Here is a 26,419-nt window from a genome sequence, read left to right on the forward strand (position 1 = left end):
GAGGTCTAGCTCTAGCATCTCCATGCATGGTGGCTGGTGGTGGTGGTGGGACAAGAAAACATGAACGGAATGGCCAGTGGCCAGTGGCCCTCTGTGACCTCATTAGAGGTTCATTTGTTTGCTTATTTATGCAGACACACCGCCACACACTGAGATAAACGCTAAGCACACACAAACGAGTGCATGTATGCGTGTCTATTGGATCATCCAATCCGTGGCATATGGCATTTGTGGACCCTTGTGTTACCAAGTCCTGCCACAAGTCGAATGCATTACGAGTATATTTGTATGGTCTCCCTTTTATCCCTACAAATTCGAACTCTGCTGGTACATATAAATATTGCCCCAAATCGTTTGCCACACAGAAGACAGAAGATACACCCATACATATGTAGATGTAGATATGTATGTAAAATGTACATATGTACATTTAGTTTCGCGTGCGAGCTGGGCATGGGATGCGTACGTTTTTGCCTGTAATTAATTGACTCGCACATTTTTTGCGTTGAGAACAAAACGCAAAAAGAAACAGAAGCAAGTGGGGGGAATACTTTTGCCCAGACACTGTTTTTTCCATGCATGTGCCTAACAGTCTGTGTGTGTGTGTGTGTGTGTGCTGGCAAAATGGACGACAGTTGGCCGGGATGCACTGCAGTCAAGGTCGCCAGAGCGAGTTGCCATTCGGCTGGTGCTTTTTTATGCTCCATTCGCGTTTGTGGCAGTCGGCCAAGTTGGTCAACAAGGCTCATGCTGTGTACTCACACACACACACATACATGTATATGTTTGCACTCGAAAGAAAGGAGAGCAGAACCAGGAGTGTCCTTCGAGCACTATCAGCTGGCGCCTAAGACTATGCGAAGACCTCAGCCACAATTGGCAACTGCCAGTGGCAGTTATTTCCCAAGCAAATCCCTTGCCCCAACTGCCACCAAGCGAGCTGCTAGCTAGTTCCTCCAACTGCGCTGTGAACCTTTATTACATCGAAGATTATGGTGTCCCACACCTTAAGTAAACATTAAACAAAGAAAACAGTGACCACATTGCAATGACATTCATACAGGTAAACACACACACAATATGTGCACACAGAGCTATGCAAACGATGATGCCTTTTGTGTTCAGTGGAAGTTGTGAGGCAACTTCATTTGCTGGCTGTTGGATTGCTCCACTTGAAGGCCACCGCCAGTCGATTCGCTGCACAGAACAAGTGCTTTCCATTGTTACCGATGAGTCAATTGGGCTTGATTGCTGTGCTCGGCACTTATGCCATCGATATGTCAATAATTGTTGCTTACTTTGGTTGCTGTCGATGGTCTCGTATTTGCTGTTGGCATTCGTGATGTAAGCCCTTCCCTTCCCTTCCCTTTAGTCCCTTGTCTGACTGGCTAAGTGTTTCATTGCTTAATTAATCCAAATACATTCGATCAGCTTCATTAATTGAAAGTTAGATTTGGGTTTAGGCGCTCCTCTGATCTGCGCTAAACAAGATACCCGTGGAATTGATTGACAATTTCAAGCAACTACTTTGCTGGGACATGGTCAGTGGGTGTCCATTGTGTGCTCCTGTTTACCTGCTCTTTGATGTTGCGGCTTCTAGTTTGCCATTCAATATGGAAAAGGTTGCTGGCAACCCGAGTTCGTCTGAGAGCGAACACAAAGGCAAGAGAGATCCAAAAGGTCTCGAATGTAGGACTCGTGGACAGCGGGACGTTGGCATGTGGCCACGTGCAGAGCCGGAGAAATCCAAATGATGTTGCCTTCATTTTGGGGATAATAATTTCACTAATCTCCGATTCTGGCACCGCTTCTGGCACCGCTTCTGGCACCGCTTCTGGCACCGCTTCTGCTCGCCTGGTCGCATCAAAGTGGAGGCAGCTGTTTACGGTCTGTCCGTAATTGTGAATTAATGCAGGCAGCAAATGTGACCCCACACAATATGGAGACGAACCGGAAGTGAGCTCTAACACACACACACACACACACACACACACACACACATCCGTAGTCATCCGTAAGCAAACTCAGCCGATGGCTACGCAGATTGCTGCCTCCATGCCCAAAACTCGCAAGTGGGAGGTAGCAGGGATCGTATCGGACAAGAGGCGGCCCAAAATGCTGGCAATTTATTCAATTTTGGTTGCCATAGCAACAGCCCTAGAAATCCTTAAGTGGCACAGCATAGAAATGATGGAAAGCAGATGCAAGGGTATGAAAGGGTATCATTGATGCGTTGCCCTTCCCTGTTGGCTATTCCCCTTTGCCTCGCATCGCCAATAATTGAATAATTTTGACATGAAAAATGGCACAAGAGATTGGACCCACGCGCCGAGGGCTCGGTCCGAGTGTCACTCACGGCAGTCAAGTGGAAATATTCTGCAAATGCAAAGCTCGCGGACTTCAAATCGCTCACAGCTGCGAAAGGAAGCGGCCCCCACAAGGGTCCAATTTAAGGAGAAACAAACTCCAAATATTATAAATGAAATGCCGTTTAATGTATGGGATTTTGTGGCCAGATCGAATTTCATTGCACAATAACGGACTGCGGCAGTTCTTGGGCTTTCGGTCAGCACCCGCCCAGAAGGTGTCTTCGCTGCTTGTAGGCGCCACTGGGTGAAGGGGGGGAAGGTAGCCTTTATTTATTTGAAATTAGAAACTGCCAACTGCTCCCAGAAGTGGCCATTAATTAAGGGCTATGAACGTCTGTAGGTTGCCCGCTGGGAGAGCGGCTCCTGGGGCTTGTGTAATGACTGCAAAATGCTTACAAATAGCCATTTACGAATTCGGAGCTGCCAGAGGGACAGAGAACCGACCGAGGCCCGAGAGGACAAATGGCAGTGGATTGTCGGGGCTGGATTTGCAAATGATGGTCTCACCTTTTCCCCTGGCATGCGCTCGAGCCGTCCCAAGCAAATGGCAATCAATTTGGCAGAATTGTTTCGTATGGCAGGAGGTGGCGGTCATCGTTCTCCACTGCTATATCTGATCTAAATATATTAGACCACTCAATAAAGGGATTTCGGGTGTCAATCATTGGGACAACTATCGGTCATGGGTCATCGGTCGTCGGTCGTCGGTCATCAGGAGCTGAGGTTGAGGTTCCTGCGGATATTTGTGGGAGGTTCATTAGGCAGGACTAATCGACTCTTGCCGATGTTTGCATAATTAATTACTTCTCTAAACCATAACTGAAACAACTAGCCCTTTGCCTCTGACATCCAGCAGTAGTTGTATTGCATTTTGTTCACATCATTCCAGTGGCTTAAAGTTTAATCTTCTGTCCAAATTGTTTGGGCCTGTCTCAGTTGTTATCCTTTTGGGCGCATTTATTTTGGAATATATTTTTAAGCTGCAAATTCCTCAAATACTTTACAAAATCTAATCCGCTTTATGCGCAGGGAAATCAGCAGATATTCTATTCAAAACTGAACGATTATTTATGGACGAATGTTGGGCATTCATATTTATGTTTGCATATGGACGGGGCGGGGCATGCAATGTCGCTCAATGTCCTGCTCCCTCTTGTCCTGGGGCCACTGGCAAATACCTTTTCTCGTACAATTTCTTTGCGTAATGAAATTTAAGCAGATCTGGCAAATGTTAGCTTAAAGCACTTTTCATGCTTCTGTCACGGCCCGTCGCACTTGGCCATTTTCCCCAAATGCTAGCTGACCCAATTGTGGACGCCTTGCCCGCAGGGCACCCAGCACCAGCCCTTGCCTCTCTCTCGCTCTCTGTCACTGTCTCTGTCTCTCTCCCTCAGAGTCTGTGCGGAAGCTTGGAGAAGTTGGCTTTGGTTTTGGCTCTATTCAACATTAGCTAATTTGTGTGCACTTCTTGTGCTCTTGATTTGTTTTTGGGTTTCGTTTCGTTTCGTTTCGTTCAACTCATTTTTTTCCTCCTCCTTTCTTTCCTTCTTTTTGTTGGTGTTTTCCCCTAACTTCTGCATCTTGCACTTTGCCCCCTCCCCTGGCCTCCTTCATTTTCTGTCACCACTTTCTTTCTTCTTGCATTTGTACACTTTCCTCTTGTTTTGGTCGTTCGACTTAAGTGCCATCCTTGATTGTTCCTGCTCCTCCTGCCATGCCTCCAGCTCTCTCTCTCTCTCTAGCTCCTCCTTCTGCTGACTGTCCTGACACTGATTTCAATTATAAATTTGCTGTTTTGTGTGTGTTGGTTGCACTTTTTCTTGCCCTTTCCCGTCCTTTCCATAACTTTTGCGGCACCCGAGAGCTTTTTTCCTACACGGCGATTGCCTTCGCGATTGCTGGCGCTGCTGTGAGCGCTGTCTGGCCATCGCTTTCAATCGAAGTTTGGGCACAAAGCCCGGCCACCTCCCGTCTCCCATCTCCTTTACTCCCGGCGCACCTTTTGCCCGCTCCGCTCTCGAGCTCTGCTTAGTCCTGTCCCAGTTGGTGGCATTTCAAACTTTGAAAACAATGTCTGTGAATATGCGAAACTAATGCCAAGATTATGGGCTCTGTCTGCTCAGCTCTCAAGCGGAGGTAATTGGCCAAGCATTCGCAGCTTCGTCTTGCCTTGTGCACCCCCAAATGGCTTTGCTCTGCGCGTGGTTTTTGCATCCTCATTCTCTCGCTTCTGATGTGGCAATCCCAGCGTCCATTGTCCCCGTCCAAGTGCATTTTATGTAACAAAAGGGATGCATCATAAGGATGCATGAGGGAAGAGGAATAGAGAGCGATCCATAAATTGAGCCACAAACAACTGGGGTCTGTGGGTCCACGCTGGAGCTTGATTGTTTCTTGGTTTCTGTATCTCTAGCCCAAATCACAGACTCGTGGAATATATATTTGTAATGCTTTCACTTCCATCTCCTGCTGCTTGTATCTGCATTTATCTGTGCTATTTTGTGTGTGTTTCCTTTCGGAGCGATCGTTCCGTGCTGGAATGGTGCGTGCTGCAGGCAGTTGCCACACAAATGCTCCCTCTGCTGGTCCACTGTGTGCTCAGCATTCAGCCGATCCTAGTCAGGGAATCTTTCCACCACTTCCAGGCTGTTTTCCGAACTAGTTTGGGCAGCGACTGAGGGGGGAGAGGGGGCTTTAATGTAAATATTTCAGCCATCTTTGCATGAGCAGAACTCGAATGTTTTTCCTTGCTCTTTCTGTTGCACTCACATTTTGCGGGCATTGTTCGCCCGCGCTTTTCATTCGCATTCTCAATTTCCCGGTGGCAGTTCTCAGGGTTCCTCCGCTCCCCTCTCCCCTGCCCTCTTCCCTCTTCTATGCACTGTCTCCTGTTGCCCATGTCCTCGCCCTGCCCCACGGATCTGAGTGAAAATGCAGTCAACCCTAATCAAATTTTCGCTGCAAATTGACAGTTTGCCTGCAGATTTTCATTTCGCGTTTTCCTACCGCCCACTAAGCACGCACCACCCCTGGAAGGGGTGGGTGGGGGGTGGGGGGTGGTGGCATGCCTCGGTTAAAGAGTTCCGTTCGTGCGCGGTCTGCAGCTCTTTGCACTGGCTTCTTTTTGGTTCCGTTTCTGGTTCGACGTGCGCTCCTGCCTCCTTGCCTGCCACTTGTCCCCCCCCCCGGGGCATGCAAATGGTGCGGCAGGTGCTCTGGACAGGGCACAGGGGTGGCTGGGCAGATGGGCTAAGAGGCATATCTGCCATGGCCACAGTACGCTGATTTAATTTTAAATCTCTTTCTGGCCGCTCCTTTTGCGCTTTCGCTCAAAATTAAAATGACGTGAAGGCTTGAGGTTGTCCCGCCACAACGATCCGCCGCCGCCAGCTGCACAGCCCTGGCAGGTTAATAGATCATCTAGTGGGTGGCCAGGGACTACAGCAGCCAGCAGCCAGCAGCCAGCGTCCAGCGTCCAGCTGCTGCCACCGCGCACCCTTCGTTGCTCTCAATTTGCCGTCACAATTCAATTGTCAGGCATTTCATTTCAATTTAACCATTTTGAATATTCTTCGTCCCGCAGCAACCTGCAACTTTGCTGCCGCTGTCATGGCCCCAGCCTCAGCACCCAGTGCCCATTTGTTGTACTCACGACAGCGGCAAATGCATCTCTGGCATGTCAGTCACTCAGCCAGCCAGCCAGCCAGTCAGTCAGTGGTTTTGTTTGGCTCGACATACTTATTGTCTCCGACTTCCGCCTTCCGACTTCCGACTTCTCCATGCCGCCTCGAATTATGCACAAATATTTTGTTTGCATTTGGACATGAACAGCGTCTCGTGGGGGGAGATGCACCCCAGCTGCCAGCCATCAGTTGCGCAAGTTGCAAGCAAAAAGTCGAAGGACAAGTGTGGGTTGAGCTGCACTCGCAGCAATTGCCCAAAACGATCAAATTTGCAGAAATGCTAAAACGCCTTCGATGCGGTCCATTTGTATATGGATTTAGGCAGACATAAGCGAGTATATACATACATATGTATGTACATAGCCAGTACATATGTACATACAGTTGCAGTGTGCAAGTATTTTGGGTGTGCCGCAAAGTGGATTTCCCCATTCACTTTGCCCCAAAGCGGCGATCTCTGTGGAGTGAACAAAAGTGAAAGTGTGCCAGGCATTTTGTATTGTTTCAATTTTGTTTTATTTGCAGCTAAACCAAGCGGGGGAAGTCCTGCATCGGAAAGAAACGAAAGGCAATGTGCATTTAGCTTGATTTAGCTGCGAAAATGCGATCGCTGAACGAGAATAATCAGATTCAAAGCTTGAAAGTGCTGAGTTTTGGCTGAAACCAAACATTAGGCTGTGGGGGAAGGCCTTCTGGGCTGTGGGCGCACACTTTCCATCCAGATGAGCCGAGCCGCACAACGTTTTGACGTTCTTGCCGCAATTAAAAAGATGCAGCACACCGAAAATGTTGTTAATAGAGCGGAATGCCAGCCGGAGACAGCAGCAGCGGGGCGGGCGGCCATGGTGGGTGGCTGTCTGTGAGGGGAGCTGAGGGGAGGTGAGGGGAGTGCATAATTGATGCTTGGGTTGTGCTGTATCGGTTTCCGCTGCCCCATTGAACTGCATAAACCAACAATTAGATGCTGTTCCCAGTTTTATTTACTTCCCGCGGGAGGTAATGAGCATTGTGGCACGAGGGAGGGTTGCGGGTTGCGGGTGGCGGGGTGTCCAGCACATAAACCTCTCTGGGGCACGAGGCACGAGGCATGGCATGGCGTGGCATCTTTTGTTGCCGGTGCTGGCGTGTTTTATTGCTAATTGCAACTTCAGGTGGCATTGTGGCATTGTGGCTTCTGCTTCGACAGCATCCCAGCTATTGGGGCAAACGGCGTCGCCACGCCCCTCGGGGGGCATCTCTCTCTCCGCGAGTGTCTTTGGCCCTGTCTTGGGGCCGTGTGTTTGTTTGTGGCACAAAAATAATAAAACTGATTTTATTTATGTGCTGCGCCAGACCCAAATTGAAATTCTGCAACACGAGCAAGGCACGGAGCAGCAGAAGGGGGTTGCTGCACGTTGCACGTTGCATGTGGCATGTGGCACGGCGGATGTGTGGCCAAAAAGTGCTTGCCAAATGTGTGTAAGCTCTTCTTTGGTTATTGTCATCCGAGTGCAGAGCGGATATCCCCATATTTATGCCCACTCCCACCCCCCTGGCAGCACCCCTTCGATATGTTCTGTGCAAAAAGTTGCCACACATAATTGTGGCATGAGGCACGACCCCATGGGGATCTCACGGCTGCACAGACTTCGGGCTGACCGCAGACACGAACGGCTGCAAAATGGAAGCTCTTCATTCATTCGATCCATCAATCACACTCGTTAGTGTTCCATTCCCAATGGCCATTCACATTCGCATTCACATTCACAAATTGCGTTAATCATCCTCCTGCAGTGTCTCTCCCCCCTCCCCCTGTTGCCCTGTTTTGGCCACATTTACTGCTGCATTTTCCCATGTTAATTGCGAGCTATGGCCAAACCAAAGCAGTAACATTTTCCACATTCCTCTCGAACCCGAAGCGCTCTCTCTGCCATGCTGGCATGGGTGGCATTGGGGGTGGGGGAATGCTAAAATGTGGCATGCAGAATTTCCCGCAGAAGCCCGACGCTAACACCGGCTTTACGCCCCCTGCCTCTGCATCTCGCTTTGCTGCTCGACAACCACTTGGGTGATAGCCGCCCGCCCCCGCGCGTTGCCATGGATCCTCGTCATCCCCGCTTTAAAGCGCATGGAGGAAAGCCCTTCCAATATGAAACTCCAAATTGCTGGCGCTGCCAAAGGCAAAGCAAAAGCCAAAGCAAAAGCTTTAAATATTCATTATTCATTTTATGCGCTGTATTAATTAACGCTGCCAGCGACAATTACCCAACGTTTCTCACTCCGCCACTGATTCCGATTCCTGGCTTACGTTTTGTGCCTGACAAAAATGAAAGAAGTTGCCATGGGAATTGATGTCGATTCATCAAAGTCAATGTCCCAGCCTTTGGGTATTAATTTGATGAAAATACAAGTGGGAATCCACGTTTGCCAAATGTGCAAAGGAGCAGCAGCTAAGGAGCAGCAGCTAGCAACAAGAGAACCATATTAACAGAAGCAATAACAGTAGCAGTCATAGCAGTAACAACAGAAGCAGGTTAACAGCAACAGATCGACAACAGATCGTGAGCAGAGAAGCTGATAACAGCAAACACACTTTTAACAGAAGCCATTAACAGCAGCAACTGCAGAAGGCAAGCAACAGCAGAGAAGCAGAGGAACAATAGCCACAGCGCTGCAGCGGCAGAAGGGCAAGAAGTAGCAGAAAGCAGTAGGAGCAAGCAGTAGCAGCAAGCAGGAGACGTAGAAGTGGGAGATAAATGAATTGTTTTGCAATTCAATTAAATAACATCTTGCAATGATCCGCTGTTTGCTTCCCTTCAAGTGGCAGCATAATTACTCAAAATGTAATATGGATTATTGCTGGATTATTGTGTGGCAGCTACAAGACAATTTTGTAGCAATTTCCACCAATTTCTGAGCGGAAGATCTGCTTGTGGGGGGGCATGTGCTCAGTCGCTCAGTCAGTCGGGCAGTCTAGCAGCCATTAGATGGTCGCCAGGGCATTCCACTTGAAGCGGCGATTCTTGGAATGCGTCACCGGCAGGCACTCGGGGTCGACCAGCGACCAGGCCCAGAGGCCATTCACCTGCTCGACGGTGGCCAGACTGCAGTAGGGGATCTTGTGCATAGCCTGCAACAGCTCGTGGCTGCTCCGCGGAGAGCCACCAGTCAACTGGCGGGTGCAGGTGTCCAGTGTCGTGGCATGGGCCACCACCAGGATGTTGCCAGCTGCAAGAGAGTGCAAATATAGAACGGAAACCATCAGCTCCAGGGCATGGGACATACTTGTGCGCTCCAGCAGCTGCAGCAGGACGTCGTGGTTGCGGCTATAGAACTGCTCTGTGGCGGTCAGCTGCCCCGAGGCCTGAACGGGCTGGTAGCTCAAGTCGATGTTGTAGTTGGCCTCCACCAACTCACTCTTGGTCAGCCAGTCGGGCACACCGCTGGGGTACCAGCCCATCCACTCAAAAAGTCCCGGCTCCAGCCTGATCAATGATCAATCGAGCGATCAATAGTTTCGGAATGCGTTGCTCCTACGATAAGTACAAAATAAGGAATGACAAATGGGAACAGCTTTGGCTGGGAAGCAGTGATGGGAGAGAATCGATCAACTAGAGTGCGACAAGCTGCTGGACAGCTGAGAGCAGAGCGCAGCATAAACTGACCCCAGAAAATTCTCCGTGGACACATATTACCCGCTTTTGGGTCGCTTCCTTTGAGTCCCCAGATTTGATGTGAAAGGATCCAAGGCCAGGGCTGTTCCCTTTGACTTGCCTCTCACTCGATTGAGCCAGGACTTTGCTGGGAATCATGGCGTGCCATAACTTACTCTGCTCTTTGCCAGAACAAACTTGCTGCCTGCTCGCAATGAGTGTGGAGGGAGTGTCGCGCCGGGGGGCCCAAGTGCTGGCTCAATGGCAAAGCAATGTGCAGACTGTTTGCCCACTCAATTATGGATTGTCGTATTTACCGAGTTCCAGGCCACAATCCCCTCTGATGTCAATGTCCTGCGGGATAAAAGATGAATGCATGTTTGGCGAGCAGCTTGGCTGGCGGGGCGGCGCTCTCCGTAAACATTTAATTTATTCAATAGAGTTTTGTAATTGTCAAAGCTGCAGTGGGGTTTGCCCCGCTCTTGCTGCTGCTCTTTCTGTTGCCGTGCAACAAGCGGCAGTCGGCTGCCAGCAATTAGTTAATCATGGGGAAATTATGTGCTCTGTGAATGCAGCCCCAGAACGGAGCCCGGCCCCAGTTGTCAGGCGAAATTTTAATGCCAGCTGTAAATTATTGTGTACTTAGTTGCATTTTGCTGCGAGTGCCGTCGCCAGGTCCTTCGCCCGCACCAAAGGAGCGCCCATTCTCCGGCTCTGACAATGCAAAACAAAATAAATAAATATGCGCAGTCACAGACAGAGTCACAGTCACAATCGCAGTCACAGTCACAGCCAGAGTCGGAGTTGCAATTATGCCCAAAGGCGCACAGTGGTTGGCAGCCAAAACAAAGTCCCAGCTGAACAGTTTTGCGTGTCACTTCTTTGATGTGCAATTGCTGCATTTTCAGGCAATTTATAAGCAACATTTAATTACTTGAAATACACTCAAAGGCGATATCAGGCCACATTTTCGGGTGTAATTAATTGTGTGGCCATTAGCAGCCACTGTGCCGGACTCGTTCCACCAGCTGGAATGGAATATTTTTGTGTTTCAGCAGCTTCCTCGCCCCAGCTGGCTGCAGGGGGTGCTGCTGGTCGGTGTCTCTGGCAGAGCAAGTAAAACGCTAAATTTATTGCTGCAAAACTGCAAAACGCACACACACAGCGGGGTGAAGAGGGGGAGGGATGGGTTGAGATGGGGGTGGGGGTGGGGGTGGGGCGTGGAAAATGTGTTAAGTCTATTGAGTGTATTAAAGCAAATAACAGAGTCGACGCATAAAATACATACGAGGCGGCGACAGCGAGGAATGTGCTCAAGGAGGAAAGAGGGGAGAGACGATAGGGGATAGGGGATAGGGGACAGGGGATAGCGGAGTGCTGTGTGTGGATGGGAGGGTGTGGCAAAAGATTCCTTGACTCAGACATACACATGCAAATATGAATATAAATGAACAGCGCGATGGAGTCTAAGGCCCAGACATGGCACAGCAAATAGAGAGAAAAGCGAACAAGAGATACTTGTACACAAACAGAGAGAGAGAGGGAGAGAGAGAGAGAGAGAGAGAGGGAGAGAAAGGGAGAGGTTCTCCTCCGGTTGAAAGTTTAACTTGTGGCTTACAAGCGGCAAACCACTGAAATCGACACAAGCAGCGGCGAAACCCGCAACAAATGTGTATCGAAATGCAACCCTGCGGCCTGGACGGGCTGCCAACCCGCACCAAGAACAAGCACGAGTGTGCACAGTGAAAGAGCAGCAACGAAGAGAGTAGTGCCCATAATTAATCAAATAACAGTTTATCACAGTGCAACTCTCTGGCGCAGCCGAAGGCAGCTCCAACTGTGAGTTCCGTTTGCTCTTTAAGTTCCATTACAGCCATGAACTGCTGACAATTGTGTGTGCGGCAGGCCGTAGAATGTGCACAAAATAGCTCGAACATAAATGATGAGCCAACTGCCACTGGGAGTGCCCTTTGCCGTTTGTCGCTCAAGCACAATGATGGCAATGTTTCGATGAAATGCAATACGTGGCACAGAATGCCATTAAAACAAAACCCCAAAAATGCAATGGCCACAATTTGTGCAACAGAAATCCCATAAATTGTTGCAATTTTAATTAGAAAGATTGAGTGCGCAGAATGTGTGTGTGGGGGGGGAGTTTTCACGGTTCATTAGACGCCAAAGTGAATTTTGATATGTTCTTATTTAAATTAATTTCAATGCTCATTCGCATTTAATTGATGTCGCAAATGTGTGTGGTGCTCAGCGAGCACTGCCACACTGCGACACAATTGCCAGAGTTGCGAGCAGCAAACATGTCAGCAGCAAGGAGGAGCAGGAGCAGCAAAGGGAATGGCAGAGGCAGAACCAGAACCAGAACCAGAACGGAAATAAGCAGCTTTTGATGCCACAGAGCACAGCTCTCTCCCTGGCTGTGTGCCTGTGTGTGTGTGCTTATAGAAAGCGCAGAAACGGGTTGAGCGAGAGAGAATGGAAGAGAAGGCGAAGGAGAAGGAGAAGCGAAAGCTGAAGTAACATCTGGCACTGCCCTGCGCGATTACAAGAGCATCAACACTTAATATGTTTATTAAATTTGTTGCTACATCATTAGGCACTAGCAGCCGTGTAATGCGAGGCAAACACTTCACATGTGCCCATGGGCATGCCTGTGTTTGCAGCGAGTGCGAGTGCCGACGTCTGCGCCAGCACACTCCAAGTATGACCCATAAAATGCTACTCAACGATCACTGGAATAGTTCTCTCGGGTGTCTGCATCTACCACGATTAAGCACAACTGTACCGAGTGAATGATGAGTGCAAATGATGATAAACGAAACCAACACCAGCTGCAAATATCTACTGCATGGAGCACACTGGACGCTGGACGCTGGACTTCCATTTAATACGCAATAATTGGCTCAAGCTGATGAATAACAATTAATTACATTCCCAATGAATGTCCATCAGCTGCGGTGTGCTCAAAGCAGCCCACAACTGCTCAGCCAGCCGATGCTGTTGTTGCTCTGAAGCCCCCACAGCAATTAGTTTGGCACTTGAGATTGTTTTGCCCACATTCGATTCAATTTAGTAAATCAAACTCGGCTTCTGCTGCCAGAGAGAGAGTCTCCCCGCTTCGTTGGCTTTCCCCACTTTGTGTTGGTTTTTGTTTAGTTGTAGTTGTAGCTGGCTTTGGCCTACAGTCGACTGCCGTCGAGGCAGTGCCAATGCCCTGTGCGACACAGAGTCGTGCTCTCGCAGCTGCCTCTGCCGCTGTCTCTGCCTTTGCCTCTGCCTTTGTGCTTGTGTGTGGGCTGTGCTTTGGGCTACTTTGCATGGGCTTAACGATTGTTGTTTAGAAGCAGCAACAGTTACAGTTACAGCTGCAGTTACAGTTACAGTTACAGTTACGCTCTTAGCGCAGTTCAAACAGAGAGTGAGGCGGAGCGAGCGTGCAATTTGCATTGCCTACTTTTTGGAGTTGCGTTGCGTGGCGTTACGTTGCGTGGCGTAGCGTGCGGTGTTCCGTTATGCGAAAGTTACCAAAGTATGCGCACACTCATGAGTGTGTGCACGCACATGCATCCAGCTCGCTTTGCACTATTTCCCACCCTCGCAGGTGGCACTTTTCCTGTATCCTTGTGCCCCCTTTTAGTTTCACTTCTGCCGCTGCTCTGGCAAAAGTTATGCGCATTATTAAACAAAAAGAGGGAAACGCGCTCACCGCATAAATTGTAGTGCTCATGATTATTATTATCATAATAAAATGTAATGTCGCCCACCCGCCCCATCCATTGTGCCCCCCCACACCGACTGAACGTAAAACATACGAGAGTCTGCCTTTATTTGGCATCAACTCGCACTCGCACTGGTAATCAGGTGAACTCCATTCTCCTCTCGTTCTCCCATTTCCGTTTCAGCAGTCGCGGCCAGTGGCAGTGGGGCAGTGACGAACGGCACGGATTGGATGGCTGCCCCATCATCGAGCCACGAGCCAGACAATGTGCACGGCGGGCACTCTGCCCTGCTGGAGGACGAGCTGCTTGTGGAGGAGGAGCAATCGAAGACGCTGACCATTTCGCGGCCACCGCGTGCAGGGCGCGGCGAGCGGCAGGCGGAGGAGGACCAGGTGGACCGCTGCCGGCTCTTCGTCGAGGGAGATCCCACCAAGAACGAGCTGTACAGCCCCGAGTATCCCAATCTCTATCCGAAGAACATCAACTGCACGCGCGTGATAACAGGTGAGTGCCGGTGCAGAGACCAGCAGCGAATGGGGGATCATGTGGGGATCAGCAGAAGAATTACGCAAAGTCAAGTGGAGTCAAAGCAAATGAAGTGATTCAAGGCAATCAATATGCCTAGCCTGGCTATTCGCACATTCATTCAGCAAGTGCCTGTTTATGCGTTCGATGAGCAGCATCAGATGTGCGATTTGGTGGGAAGTTATTCGAGTGTCAGGAGGTCATGCTGGGAACTGCAGGGTTGTGCCAGCTTGGAGTGTTTATGCCTCATCCATTCTACGGCTAAGCAATTAACAAGCAGCTCCACATACTCGTCTCCGTATCTGTATCTGTATCTCTAGCTGTAGCTGTATCCTTATGCCACAGATACAAAGGCAAATGGGAGCTTTGATGGCAGCCCATTCGCAGGCAGCTTCCTGTGGCATACGATCATGTGGAGTGGAGTGGAGGAGTGCAGGCCTCGTAAAAGTTTATATGGCAAGCACTTGGCGACGAGGACAAGCGGAGGCAGAAGCAGGGGCTGAGCCAGAGCCCGAGCCCGAGCTACTGCAAATAATTGCAAAGTCTTTGGCCAAGTCTTAGCTGTTGACACTACCAGTCTGTCAGTCAGTCAGTCAGTCAGTCAGCCAGTCAGTGAGTCATTCAGAGAGCAACTTAGGGGGGGGACAGGGCACCCATTGGAGCGGCAGCATTAGACGGCGCTGATGCGTAAGATTCTCCGCACAGACTCCAAGGGCAGGCACCGCTGTGTGTGCCAGTTAAAAGCGTTGGCGTGTTCGTTCCCCCTGCACGCCCCCGCCCAGCTGCCAACCCTTGGCCCTTTCAGCACAATTCAATTCCTCGATGCGGGCGACAGAGATTGGACCGAGCAGTCATCATATTTGAGCTGCTCTCGCTTCAGTGCCCCTTCCTCAGCTCCAGCCTCAGCTCCTGCTCCTGCTCCTGCTCCAGGCTGCCAGCTTCCTCTCGAATCGAATCGAATCGAATCAAGTCAACTCCAATGCTTATCTAAAGTCGCTTAGAGGCCAAATCATTTGTCAGTTAAGACAAAATAATGTCACTGCAGAAGTCAGGGGCTGACAGATAAAACCTGAAAGCGAATGATTGACTTTCCATAAGCACGCATCAGCGGTCCCAGTATCTCCCACAGTCAATCTGCAAATATGTCAGCATGCTGCATGTGTGTGTGTGCGTGTGTGTGTGTGTGTGTGTGCAGGAGGAATTGCCGGAGACAGCTGCTTATTTGCATGGCAATGTGTGCTGGTCGTGGCTGGGTGCCACAGTCAGGAGCAGGCCAGCAGAAGGCAACCAAATGAGACGGGGCAAAGGCAAAAGGACTGCCAAGCTGGTAAAAGGTTCATCAGGAGACTTCTAGCACGGCTCGATCATAAATTCACCCACGCACAGTGCCCCACAAAGCCTTCTCAATTTGTTAATTGAGTTCCGCAGGGAAATGTGTCTCTTTGTTGCCAATCGAATGGGAGAATCCCCATCCCCTAGTCCACGAAATTGATTAATTAATTTCCCCAGCAGAGAGAGCGAGAGAGAATGGCAAACTGAAAGCAATCCACCTGCATGCGAGGGCCACAGGAAATGCAACCAGTCGGTGCCGGCATCAAATCAATTGTCCTTCACAGCCCTCGTGCCCACAGAACATGCGAGGACGAGCAGAGTTCTTCGGTTGGAGGTGCCCTCAAAGCCGCAAGCCAATCCACTTGCGGACCACATCCCGAAAGGATATCCAAACTCTGCAAATCAATTGTCCCACCCTTTATGATTGCCTGTAATTATGACTGCATTTTCCAGCCTGATCCATTTTGTGCCCTATTTTGTTTCCTGCTCGAGTCTAAGCATCAGTTGGATGCCTCTGCCTTGTAATTGGGTTTCGGTTTTGCGCATGAAACTGCAAATGCAATTCAAGGATCCTGCCCCCTTTCTGGCCACCCCCCTGCCCCCCTTGGGCTTTGTAATTTGATAATGGTGAAGCATCCACGCGGCCCGCCCCGCCCTGCCCACTGGGGGACTAACCTTAAGCTGGATCCTTTCCTTTCCTTTCTCTTCCCTTTTTTCAAGGCCAATCAATGCGGAATTCTATTCCCATTCAAACCTCACTCACTTTGGCATTTGTGTGGTTCACCCTCAGCCCTGGCCCTCAGCTTTCTCTCTCTCTTCTGGCCTCTCTCTGTCTGTGATTCCAACTTTCATTACTTGTCCATTTCCATTATGCACGCTCGTGTTTGTGTGTGTTAACGCCTTGGCAATCGCTCTGTATGTGTGTGTGTGTGTTATTATGCCACATTGGCCACAAAGGTTCCATTTCACAGCAAACTGGAAGGAGCGGCTCCAGGACAAAATGTTTTTTCAGAGGCAACGGCAAAGGCAAAGGCAGAGCCGGAGCCGTAGCCTCTTCCATCGCCAATGCCACTGCCATTGATTCATGCCAAGGATTCGTTAGCTGAATGTGAGCTTGAGTCTGAGCGTGAATGAATGAATGGATGTGGGTGCCGGCGACTGGGTGTGGCATCTTTTCATGCAGCCCACTAAATGAGTCCCCAGATGCTTTCATTTTGTCCTTAGATACGAGCGGACACGAGCCCCTGATTGGGTCTAGCCTTTGCCAGCTTCCGAAAGACAACGAAAAGAACCCTCTAGATGGATGTATCTTTTTGCAGGCGGCATTTAATAGCTTCGATCCATTTGTAAATGGACAGATTGTGAGCAATTTTTAAACAATTCTCGCTGCTTGACAGAACGTGCAGCAGCAGTCGATCCGGGGTGGATCCATGAACGCTTTGGGCAAAGGTTTCGGGGGGAACTTGTACGCAATATTAAGGGAAAGGAACTTGGCCCCCCGCGTGGAGCGAAAGCAATCATAAAGTAATAACCAGATGGAAAAGAGCGGCAGCCCAGAGAGCACACTTCCTAATTAAGCGAATGAAAGAGTTCAGTGCGCCGCTCGGGAGTCTCCCGCCTGGCTCACAGTGCATTCCAGTCTCTCTGTCTGTTGTCTCTCTGTGGCAACTCCAACTGCAAATCCGTAGGAGCAGAACTTGAGCTGGCGCTGAGCTCTTGCTAATCAGTTGCTCAGCTCGGGGGCATTTGACTTTGGATAAGCCCGGGCTCGGGTTGGAGTTTATATTTGTCGACTAACGTGTTGCCCTTTGTCGCCTCTTTCCCGCTCTGCGCCTTGATGCTTGACGCTTGATGCTTGATGTCTGCATCTAATTACAGCGCCGAAGGGACAAATCATACGCCTGGACTTTCGCAACTCGTTCAATATCGAGGCCAAGGAGGAGTGCAAATTTGATTTTCTCGAAGTAAGTAAAAGGCAACTGTAAAAGGCTGCTGTGGACGGTAACTACTTCGAGTGTCTGGCTGGCAACAGGCGGACAAGACGTACAGATGGAGATGGAGATGGAGACGGTGACGGACGGGCTGTCTCGAAAGGGTCAAGAAAAGAAATGAGAACTTTGTTGCAAGCTCAATGCACAGCCATACAAAAAACAACAAGAAAGAATGAGAGCGAAGCGATAAACTTTGCTTAGTTGCAGAGCTTTGGCCATGGCAGAGTTTTCGTTTTGTTTCTTTTACGACTTTTGTTGCTCCGCCCTCTCGTTACTGTCTCGTTTTTTGCTGTTGCTGTTTTGTGTGCCTGTCCCCGTAGCCCGAAAAATGGCAAGTTTTAATTGAATGCTGGCTTTGGATGCACTCCGCAATAACCAAGAGCAAGCCAGACAGACAGAGTCTCAGTCTCAGTCTCAGTTAATGTCTCAGCGCCGGTCCAGCCAGAGCCACTCGATGATGCCAAAGCGGCTTAGGCCAGAGCAAAGTGTGTGCCGTGTGCCGTGTGCCATGTGCTGGATGGATTATTAAAGATCTGTGGGGAACATTCTTGCAGATACGAGACGGTCAGTACGGCTTCTCCACGCTGATTGGGAAGTATTGCGGCACCGATTTCCCACCGGAAATCACATCCAAGGAGCGCTACCTGTGGCTGCACTTCCACTCGGATGAGACCATCGAGTACACCGGGTTCAGTGCCGTGTACGAGTACCTCGATCGGAATCGCGAGGCGCCCAGCACCGACCTCAACTGCACCATCGAGAAGGACGGCTACGAGGGCTTCATCAACTCAACGGATGTCCCAGCGGATATACGCGAGCAGGTCATTCGCAACAAGATAGCGCTCGACTGCATTTGGCGCATTCAGGTTAAGGAGAACTGGAAGGTGAGTGCCGTCGGCAGAGTCAATGTCCAAACTGCAAACTTAATGCAACTTCCATACCCATATCCATATTCATTTCCTCTCTCCCTCTTCCCTTTCCGCTCTCCCTGGCACAGATTTTCCTCAAGTTCTTGGACTTTAAGCTGAGCAAACCGAACGACTGCGAGACCAACTTTCTGGACATATTTCCCGAGCAGACGGTGATGCCATTGCGGTGAGTCTTTCAGCCTTTTGTTGCCTTCTTAGGAACCCGCGAGCCTTAAGAGTTAATCACATTTCGGTTGCGTTTTACAACACTGGCAAAGTGCCACAGTCGCCTGGGTCTCCCTGGGTATACGCAAGGCCACAAGCCAATTTCCGCATTGCCAAAAAGCGAAGAGATCAAAGCCCAGGCAAATTTTCAATTTATTACCGGCCAAAAGTAAATTGTTCGACAGCGGAAGTGGCGGGCGCCTTTGACTCGCACATCCCTGCCCCATGTCCTGCCCTGCCCGCTGGATGGCACACTGGATGACTGACTCCCAGGCTGACTGGTTGACTGGTTGACTGGCTGGCTGGCTGACTGGCTGCTCCCCCATCTTCGACACGCATTGACATCCGCTTTTAACGCGCCAATACATTTCCACTTGTTGCTGCTCCAGATGCTCGGGACAACACTCAAATTGATTGACTGGCGTTCTCGGCGCTCGGAAAATGGCAAAAGGAAAATGGCAAAAGGAAAATGGTGGCGCTGGCAGGAAGGAAGGTTGAGGCAGAAGCAGAAGCTTGTCTCTGTCTTTACAGTCAGCCATGGCCATTGATTTGATGCCTTTGTTGCTGCTGTTGCTGTTGCTGCTGCTCCTGTGGCTTTCGCTCGTCCATTCAGCTTTCATTTAAATTCATTTTTCGTAACAATTTATAGCACACGACGGGTGGCAGCCACCCACTCACCCACCCACACGCGATAGCACGAGCGTTGGCATTTCGTAGCATACTTTCTGGGGCAACCACAGAAAATGTCAGCATAGCGTGAAATGCGCCGAAAGAAGCGCCAGCACGAACAGCAGACAGACAGAAGAGCAAACGAACATAAATACCATGTTCAGTGAACGCCATCGCTGAAGCCATATTATAAATTATGTATTTATCGACCTACGCATCTGCCATCGATGGCAAATACAAATTTATTTTCCAAATCTAAAATGTGCCCAAGAGCTGCATTGGGCGCGGAGACTCCCAGTGGGACTAACTACCAGATAAATACTTTTGATGCGTTCTTTTCAGAGCAAACCCTTCGGCCAGTTGACTATTAACATCTTTCTCCTTCTCTCGTTGGTCACTTTTTGCAGGGTGAAGAACTTTTGCGGTTCGGCGGGCGAGAGCATTACGGCGGAGTCAAACATTTTGCACTTGCGCTTTTATGCAGATCAAATCGCGATTAATTCGACGTTCGGCATTCTGTACACCGCGTTCCGGGATCGTGGAGCTGGTAAGTCCTGGCCATCCGTTTGGCTGCTTTGATGATGGCAAATCCCTTGAATTGGCAACAAATGCTCGGGCGCAAACGTACAAAGGCATGACCGAAATCCTTGGGGCAATCCGGTGCTAAGCTCACCCCAAATCCAGAGGCCTTCCTCTCCCGCCTCGTCTCTCTTGACTCCACTCTCCTCTCCCTTTTTTTCGGCTGCCCATTTGGCAGTGCCCTGAACGAGTGCGAGTCTGAAACAGAGGCGAAAGTGGAAGTCTCTTGTCTAACCAACTATCTGACTCTGTCATCCACCATATCCCCACTCTGCCCATCCCCACTCTCCCCTGCCATCTATCTATCCATCTATCTGCCCGTCTGTGTGTCTGTCTGTCTGTCTGTCTGTCTGTTTGTTTGGCGCACAGGGTTCGGCGTGATTGCCGCCAGTTGCCAAAGGCAAAGGCTAAGCACTCTTTTGTCATTCAACGATTGTCCTTTGTCCTGGGGCCAGCATTGTTTACTTTTAGGCAGACGAAGCCAGACGCCGACGCCGACGCCGACTACTTCGAATCGAATCCTCGAGCTCCATCTAGCATCTACCACTCCAGATCCATCTCTGCTGCCTCTCTGCTCTGTGTGTCTGCCGCATGGAGCACGAGTAGTAGGTACTAACACTGCCAGCATCGGCAATTATTGTTGTTGCCTGAGCGATTTATGTTCGAGATTACGTGCACTCGCCCTGTGGTTACACTCGCCCATCGTGGCGCTGCACTGTGGGGCTGGCAGCATGGACAATTCCATCAATTCGAGACCTGAAATCGAGGGAAAATCGAGCACAAAGCGGCAGCTAGAGTCGCAGCAGATCGAAGCCGGAATTAAGCCAATTAAATCGGAGAGTGAATCCATCAGCGTTCACCAGTTGGAGCACAGTTCAATAAAAGTTCAACAAAAGAGATGACATAAAGGCCAATTCAGAGTTGAATGAACAAAGCGATCTGTCTGCACATTTAAATACATAAATACATAATTTGTACATATTTATGTGCAAATTAAATGCAATATTCAATCAGCATTTGTTTACAATTCAGAAACGTATTTCGCTTTGAGCAATGCACTTGAAACGCACTTAAATCCCACTCAAATGAATTTTGAATTAAAATTAACTCAAACCGACTTGAAAGTGGAAGCAGCAGGGATGGATGACAGGCTGGCAGGCTGGCAGGATGGAGTGCAATAAAGCCAATTTCATTATTAGTTGCCATTGAAGAAGCAAGTGTGAATGGAGCTCATGTTCAGTCAGTGCTGGCCCCTTTCCATTATCTGGAATTACTTGCAATTGGCCATTGAAAAGAGTTTGAGTTTGATTTTAAGTTTGAGTGTCAACATCCATTGGATGAGGCCTTTCTGCACCTGCATGCAGGACCTTTGGTCCGTTTGGCTTGCTTTGGGGTGTAAAACCATTTCAATTGGAATCAATTGTCCATTCCACTGTGCTGCCACGATTGCTGCTTTGATTGCCATTTTGGCACTGTTTTCTTTCACAGACACAGACACGGACCCAGATTCCCTCTCCCTCCCTCCCTCCCTCGCTTCAACTGCCATTGTGCGCCAAATATTTTTACAACTTTCTCTAACTCTACAACTGTCTCTCCTTCCATTGCTCTCCCCATTGCTCCTCTCTGGCTTGGATGCACCATTCCGACAGCCTGCACCGAGGACGAATACGATTGCGAGGACGCGACCTGCATATCAAAGGATTTGGAATGTAATGGCCTAGACAATTGTAAATTTCGATGGGATGAGGAGAGCTGTACGGTAAGTGCCACGCCTACTCACACACAAGCACACACACACACACACAAACACACACGAGCCGAACGGGGATCGGCGACGAATGTGGGGCAAAGCGTTGTACGTGCATCTAATTATAGGCAAAGCTCGTTGGCCCTCCTCTCATTATAAGTATGCTCAACACGCCGACGAGGGCAACACCCAAAAACACTCACGTACAAGCACACACACACACACACACACACACACATTCGCTGGCACACACATGCACAGGGCATGCATGCACAAGCACAAAGTTGGTCAAATAAGTTTTGTTTGCCAAAGTTTGAGGTTTGTATTACAGGAAGGCTTTGCGAGTAGCTGGAGCGCCTTGCCCAGCTCCTCCCTCCTCTAAATAACAGTTATTTGCAGGGAGCCACAGAGCCACACAGCCACACAGCCACAGTTAAAGTTGAGCATCAACGCATTAGATCATCAGATTTGATAAAGTCAGACCCGACCGACCGACCGACCGACCGACCGACACCGTTCACCGACATCACAGGGAATGATTCATGCCCGCCCACATGTCCATGCCCACTGCCCCCCAGCAGCGAAATGAACTGGCAAATCCTTTTTGCACAAAAATCCACTCGTAAAACTGGGGAACGTGATAACGTTCGCTCTACATAAAATAAAACGAGGAAAGCGAGGAAAACAAATTAACTGACCCGAACGGGCGGTCAAGAAGTGCTAGTCTACAAAAGATTTTAAATGGATAATATTTATCGGAAATGCCATTGAATAACCAAGAAATTAACCAACAAATAAAACAAATTATTCCACAGAGTTAACAGTTGAACAGTTCTGTACAGCTAGCAGAACAATAGAGTGTGTCGAGTTAACAGAGCAGCGCAGACTGTGTAGTTAACAGATCAATGGAGTGTGTAGAGTTAACAGAGTTTCATACACTGTAGAGTTAACAGATCAGCAGAGTCTGTGGAGTTAACAGATCAACAGAGTCTGTGGAGTTAACAGAGCAGCATTGTCAGTAGAGTTAACAGATCAGCAGAGTCTGTAGAGTTCACAGATCAACAGAGTCTGTAGACTTAGCAGAGTAAAAATGAAGCAGAGAATGAAACAAAGAGAGGACAAACATACATTTGAATGCCAGTACATATGTTTTCCCTTGTGGAGTAAATTCGCCCTGCATGAATGTAGCTGTAGCTGCGGAATGCAGGTGGCCATGTACGTACATCTGTCCATATTTAATATTTATTTTATATTTTGTATCCATTGCAACTGTCAAAGAATTTCTATTAATTTGTTATGTAACCGTTGCTGTCCGGCCCAAAATATTTAGCCCCTTGCTGGGGTCTACAGCAAGCAGAAATCAAAGAACAAATCTGAATTTGGAATTGCGGCAATGCCGTTCGCTCATCCAATTAGTTGATTCAATTTTGGAAATGTTCCCAACAAATTCCATTTCATTTTGGTCAAATGTTTTCGCTTTTCTGCCGACCAAAATGCATGCAAAATAATTCTTTTAGCATTTGCGGCTGGGAGCAACAGCATTTGAAATTCACTCCATAAATGATGTTCGCACGCTGAAATGATTTTATAATTATGGCAAATATTAGATATAATTGCCATCATTTGTGCTGTGCTGTGGCGTGCTGTGGTGGGGGGAGCAATTTGTGTTAACTGTGCAGAGGGGTGGCATCGGGGCTTGATGCTTTCGGGGCTGCTTTCGGGTCTTTGATTTTAGTTCATGATTTCTAATTTGCTCAAACGATGCCAAATAAATGTGTGTGTGTGCGTGTGTGCACCATCAAATGCCCAATGGAGCGCATGCACACGTTATGTCTATTTAATTGGCCAACATTAAAATTGGTCGAGAATTTATGAGGAGCATCCGCGTGCTTGGCGCATATAATTTACGATGACGGCATCCGAGACGGCTCATGATTACACATGTTAATGCACACATGCATGCGTGTGCGTGTTTGTGGAGAAAGTGACAGACACGCGCCTCCCCCCGAGCCAATGCGGCGGGAGAACAATTCCAAGCCAATACTCTGACTCCACCAGCGAGTTGCATGGAGCTGCACACACGCTTGGGCAGTGGCCAGTTCCAGCGCAGACCGCAGGTCCTTGGCATTTTCTAATTGATTCACGAATGCAAGAGCACTGAAATAGCTCTCCATGGGTGGTCCTTGCAGCTGCGGAATTGACTCAACCGACCGCACATTTACGTAGCTGCACGGTGAGAGCATTTAGAGTTATCATTAGGCACGCAGAGTCAGCCCCGACTGGCTTGGCTTGGCTTGGTAATTTGATAATGTAATTAAAATGGCAATTAAAACGTCACTCCATCCCTCTCTCTCCCTCTCTGTCTGCTTGCAGGGCGAGACGGCTGGCCAATCGGAGCATGTGGTCATCATTGTGATTGTGTTTGGCCTGATACTCGGCGGCATGGTCATCACGTTCATCGTCAATTGCATACGCAAGATAATACGTGATCAGAAGATAATACGCGTAAGTACTGCCAAACTGTAATCAAGCGAAACTTTAGACTTTTCTCGCGCGTGCCAGTGCCAGTGCCTCCACCCAAAAGCAACCCCAAAACTCCCCAAACCCCAGCCTGCCGCTCTCTCTCTCGCTCGCTCGCTCTCTCCCACACACACACACAACCCCTCTCCCGCTCTCTCTCTTTCTCCCGCAAAAACACCCCCCATAGAATATAACTTTAAGTGTTTGCCCCATTGAGTAAAGTGCATTGCCGCAAAATGAACATTTATTTCCCACATTTTTTTCCATTTCTGTTTTTTTGGTGCTTCTTTTTTTAGTATGTATTAGAAACGGAAACGTAAACTTAAACATATTTATGGCCAAAAATGTTCAAATGCATTTCGAATGCACGTACACCAATACCAGAATGCACACACACACACACACACACACACACTCTCTCGTGTGTGTGTGGAAACACTCGTGGAGAGACTTGAAGCGTGCGTTAAATGTAGGTCTAAGTTCACCGCAAAAACCAAACCAAACCAAAAACAACAAAGTAAAACAAACCAAAACTATTCTATTTTTATGGCAATATTCAAAAATGACAGCAAAATGTTTGACCATAAACTAATGACCCTCCAGCAGCAGCAGCAGCAGCAGCAGCAGCAGCCGCAGTTAAATAATTGACTTGAACAATGCGTTTTCGCTGCGGCTTCCAATTGATTGAACATTTACATATGTATGTACATGTACATACATATATTATGTATGTACTTAGCTCATTTTGCATATGTAAACATAATTTGACACGCGTCGACCGTCTGACAACTGAATCGGAGTCAGCAGGAGGCGGGCATCGGTGTCACAAAGCGCTTGACGGACGCATCCAGCGATGGACAGCTGCTACGACTGACAATTAGTCGATAAGTTCAAGTTGGGTGTCGCCGAGCAGGGATATTGGGTGCATATGGAAATGAGCAGCCAACGGGTGGTTCCATCGGGGCGCTCAGAAGTATCAGCAGATGCAGCAGATGGCAAGGATTTGATGTTGTTATCTGCTCAAGTCTCTGCTTGAAGTTCGCCATCGAGCAAGTGCCAGGCTCCCAGACTGCAAGTGCCGGCAATGCTGTTGAGTGGCAGAATCATTAGCTAATTCTTGGATGGCACTCGAGCCACACTCGGAGTGCGAGGCGTACTGGATTTTGACTGGGAATTGTTGCAGCAATGCGGGGCATTACCACCAATTAGCGAAGCTCTAAAATGCACAGGCAGCCTGAAGGGGCAGCGATGAATGTTTGTGGCAACAAGGCACGAGTGCAGCTTGGGGGCAGGGATGCTGCGCGGCAGCCCAGCCCGCTGCTGACATTAGTAAAACAATAATATGCAGCGTGATGGGAATCTTGTCGCCTCGTCTGCCACAACGGAATCTGCGAGTGTGTGCAGGCACAGGGGGGGGGCACACATTTCTCACTGTCTGCTCTGGGGCTGTTGTGCCGCTGCCAGGAATTTGCCTGGCTCCAGGGAGCGGCAGATCTCGGCAATTCTAATGGCGTCTGACACTTTGAAATGTAAAATAGACTTTGACTTTGACTCTGACTCTGACTGCGACCGCGCCCACAAACACAGGAGAGCAGCAGGAGCAGCAGGAGCAGCAGGAGCTGAAGGAGCTGAAGGAGCTGAAGGAGATGCCCAAACTCAAGTTGACTAATCAATACAAATGAAATTTGTCAGTTGAATGCGCACAAGATGTCGGCAGCTCCATTCGCATTTTGTTAGCTTTGCCAGGGAGGAGCACCTGGCCCCATGAAGGCCGTGAAGCTATCGCTCAGGAGGCAAACTCTGGACTCTAATAATGGACTCTGGGAATAGAGAAAAAACTGAATATATTTGTGTGCCCATCGATCGCAGCTAACGTGAGTCGCGTGACACGCTCTCATATCTATCCAACAGCAAAGAGCAGACGCAGAGTCGAGGCAGGTCGAGGCAGGTCGAGTGTCTGTTTAATCAAGCTGCAGACCGCGTCTATAAATATATGACCATGCCTCCGTCCGCCACGCCTCTGGCCACATCCGCTAGCACACAGATCCGAAATCCAAATACCAACGCACACAGAGACACACACACACACACACACACACACACACACACACACACACACAGCTACTTAATTAACTCGCTTGGCGGAGGGGCAAAAGGAGTTCCCGTGCCAGTTAGCTTCGTTTTGTCCTTCGTTTTCTGTTTCTTTTCTGCTGCTTGGTTGGTTGCCGGGTTGGTTAGTCTGCTCAACTCATTGCCGTGCTCTCCCGGCGCCCGTTTTGGCCACAATGATATTCAATTTGGCCACGAACCTGCCGAGCCACTGGAAGCAATACTGGAACCACGGACTGGCATGGCATGTCTCACTCCCTCCACGCGCCAACAAAAAACCGCTGGGCCAAAGTCAATGTCAAAATTGATGCTTCAATATGACCCCCAGGGGAAGTTGTAGTCAGAGCAAGAGTCAGGGAGCCACGACTCGAGGAAAATGCCATGATAAATGAAATGAAA

The 26,419-nt window shown here is 49.2% G+C and overlaps 2 protein-coding genes across 3 annotated transcripts in view; one reads left to right on the top strand and one right to left on the bottom strand.

Moving 5' to 3' along the window:
- LOC117891506 overlaps nt 1-26,419 on the top strand; it is an 84,271-nt gene that overhangs the window by 43,706 nt on the left and 14,146 nt on the right. The window contains exons 4-10 of one of the 2 annotated variants that reach the window (XM_034797001.1): nt 13,599-13,919; nt 17,151-17,236; nt 17,818-18,147; nt 18,261-18,358; nt 19,473-19,612; nt 21,294-21,403; nt 23,765-23,896. In XM_034797001.1, coding sequence (XP_034652892.1) covers nt 13,599-13,919; nt 17,151-17,236; nt 17,818-18,147; nt 18,261-18,358; nt 19,473-19,612; nt 21,294-21,403; nt 23,765-23,896 — 1,217 coding nt within the window. The remainder of the gene's footprint in view (nt 1-13,598; nt 13,920-17,150; nt 17,237-17,817; nt 18,148-18,260; nt 18,359-19,472; nt 19,613-21,293; nt 21,404-23,764; nt 23,897-26,419) is intronic. The other variant, XM_034797008.1, reaches the window with a different exon arrangement.
- Nucleotides 8,993-9,516, bottom strand: LOC117891540 (protein UBASH3A homolog). The gene is made up of 2 exons (XM_034797054.1): nt 9,317-9,516; nt 8,993-9,259 (listed from the first exon to the last, which is right to left on the bottom strand). Exons 1-2 carry the CDS (start codon nt 9,489-9,491, stop codon nt 9,015-9,017), a joined length of 420 nt encoding a protein of 139 aa, XP_034652945.1. The 5' UTR covers nt 9,492-9,516; the 3' UTR covers nt 8,993-9,014.

This window comes from Drosophila subobscura, chromosome A (genome assembly GCF_008121235.1).
Source record: "Drosophila subobscura isolate 14011-0131.10 chromosome A, UCBerk_Dsub_1.0, whole genome shotgun sequence".
Taxonomy (NCBI): Eukaryota; Metazoa; Arthropoda; class Insecta; order Diptera; family Drosophilidae; genus Drosophila; species Drosophila subobscura.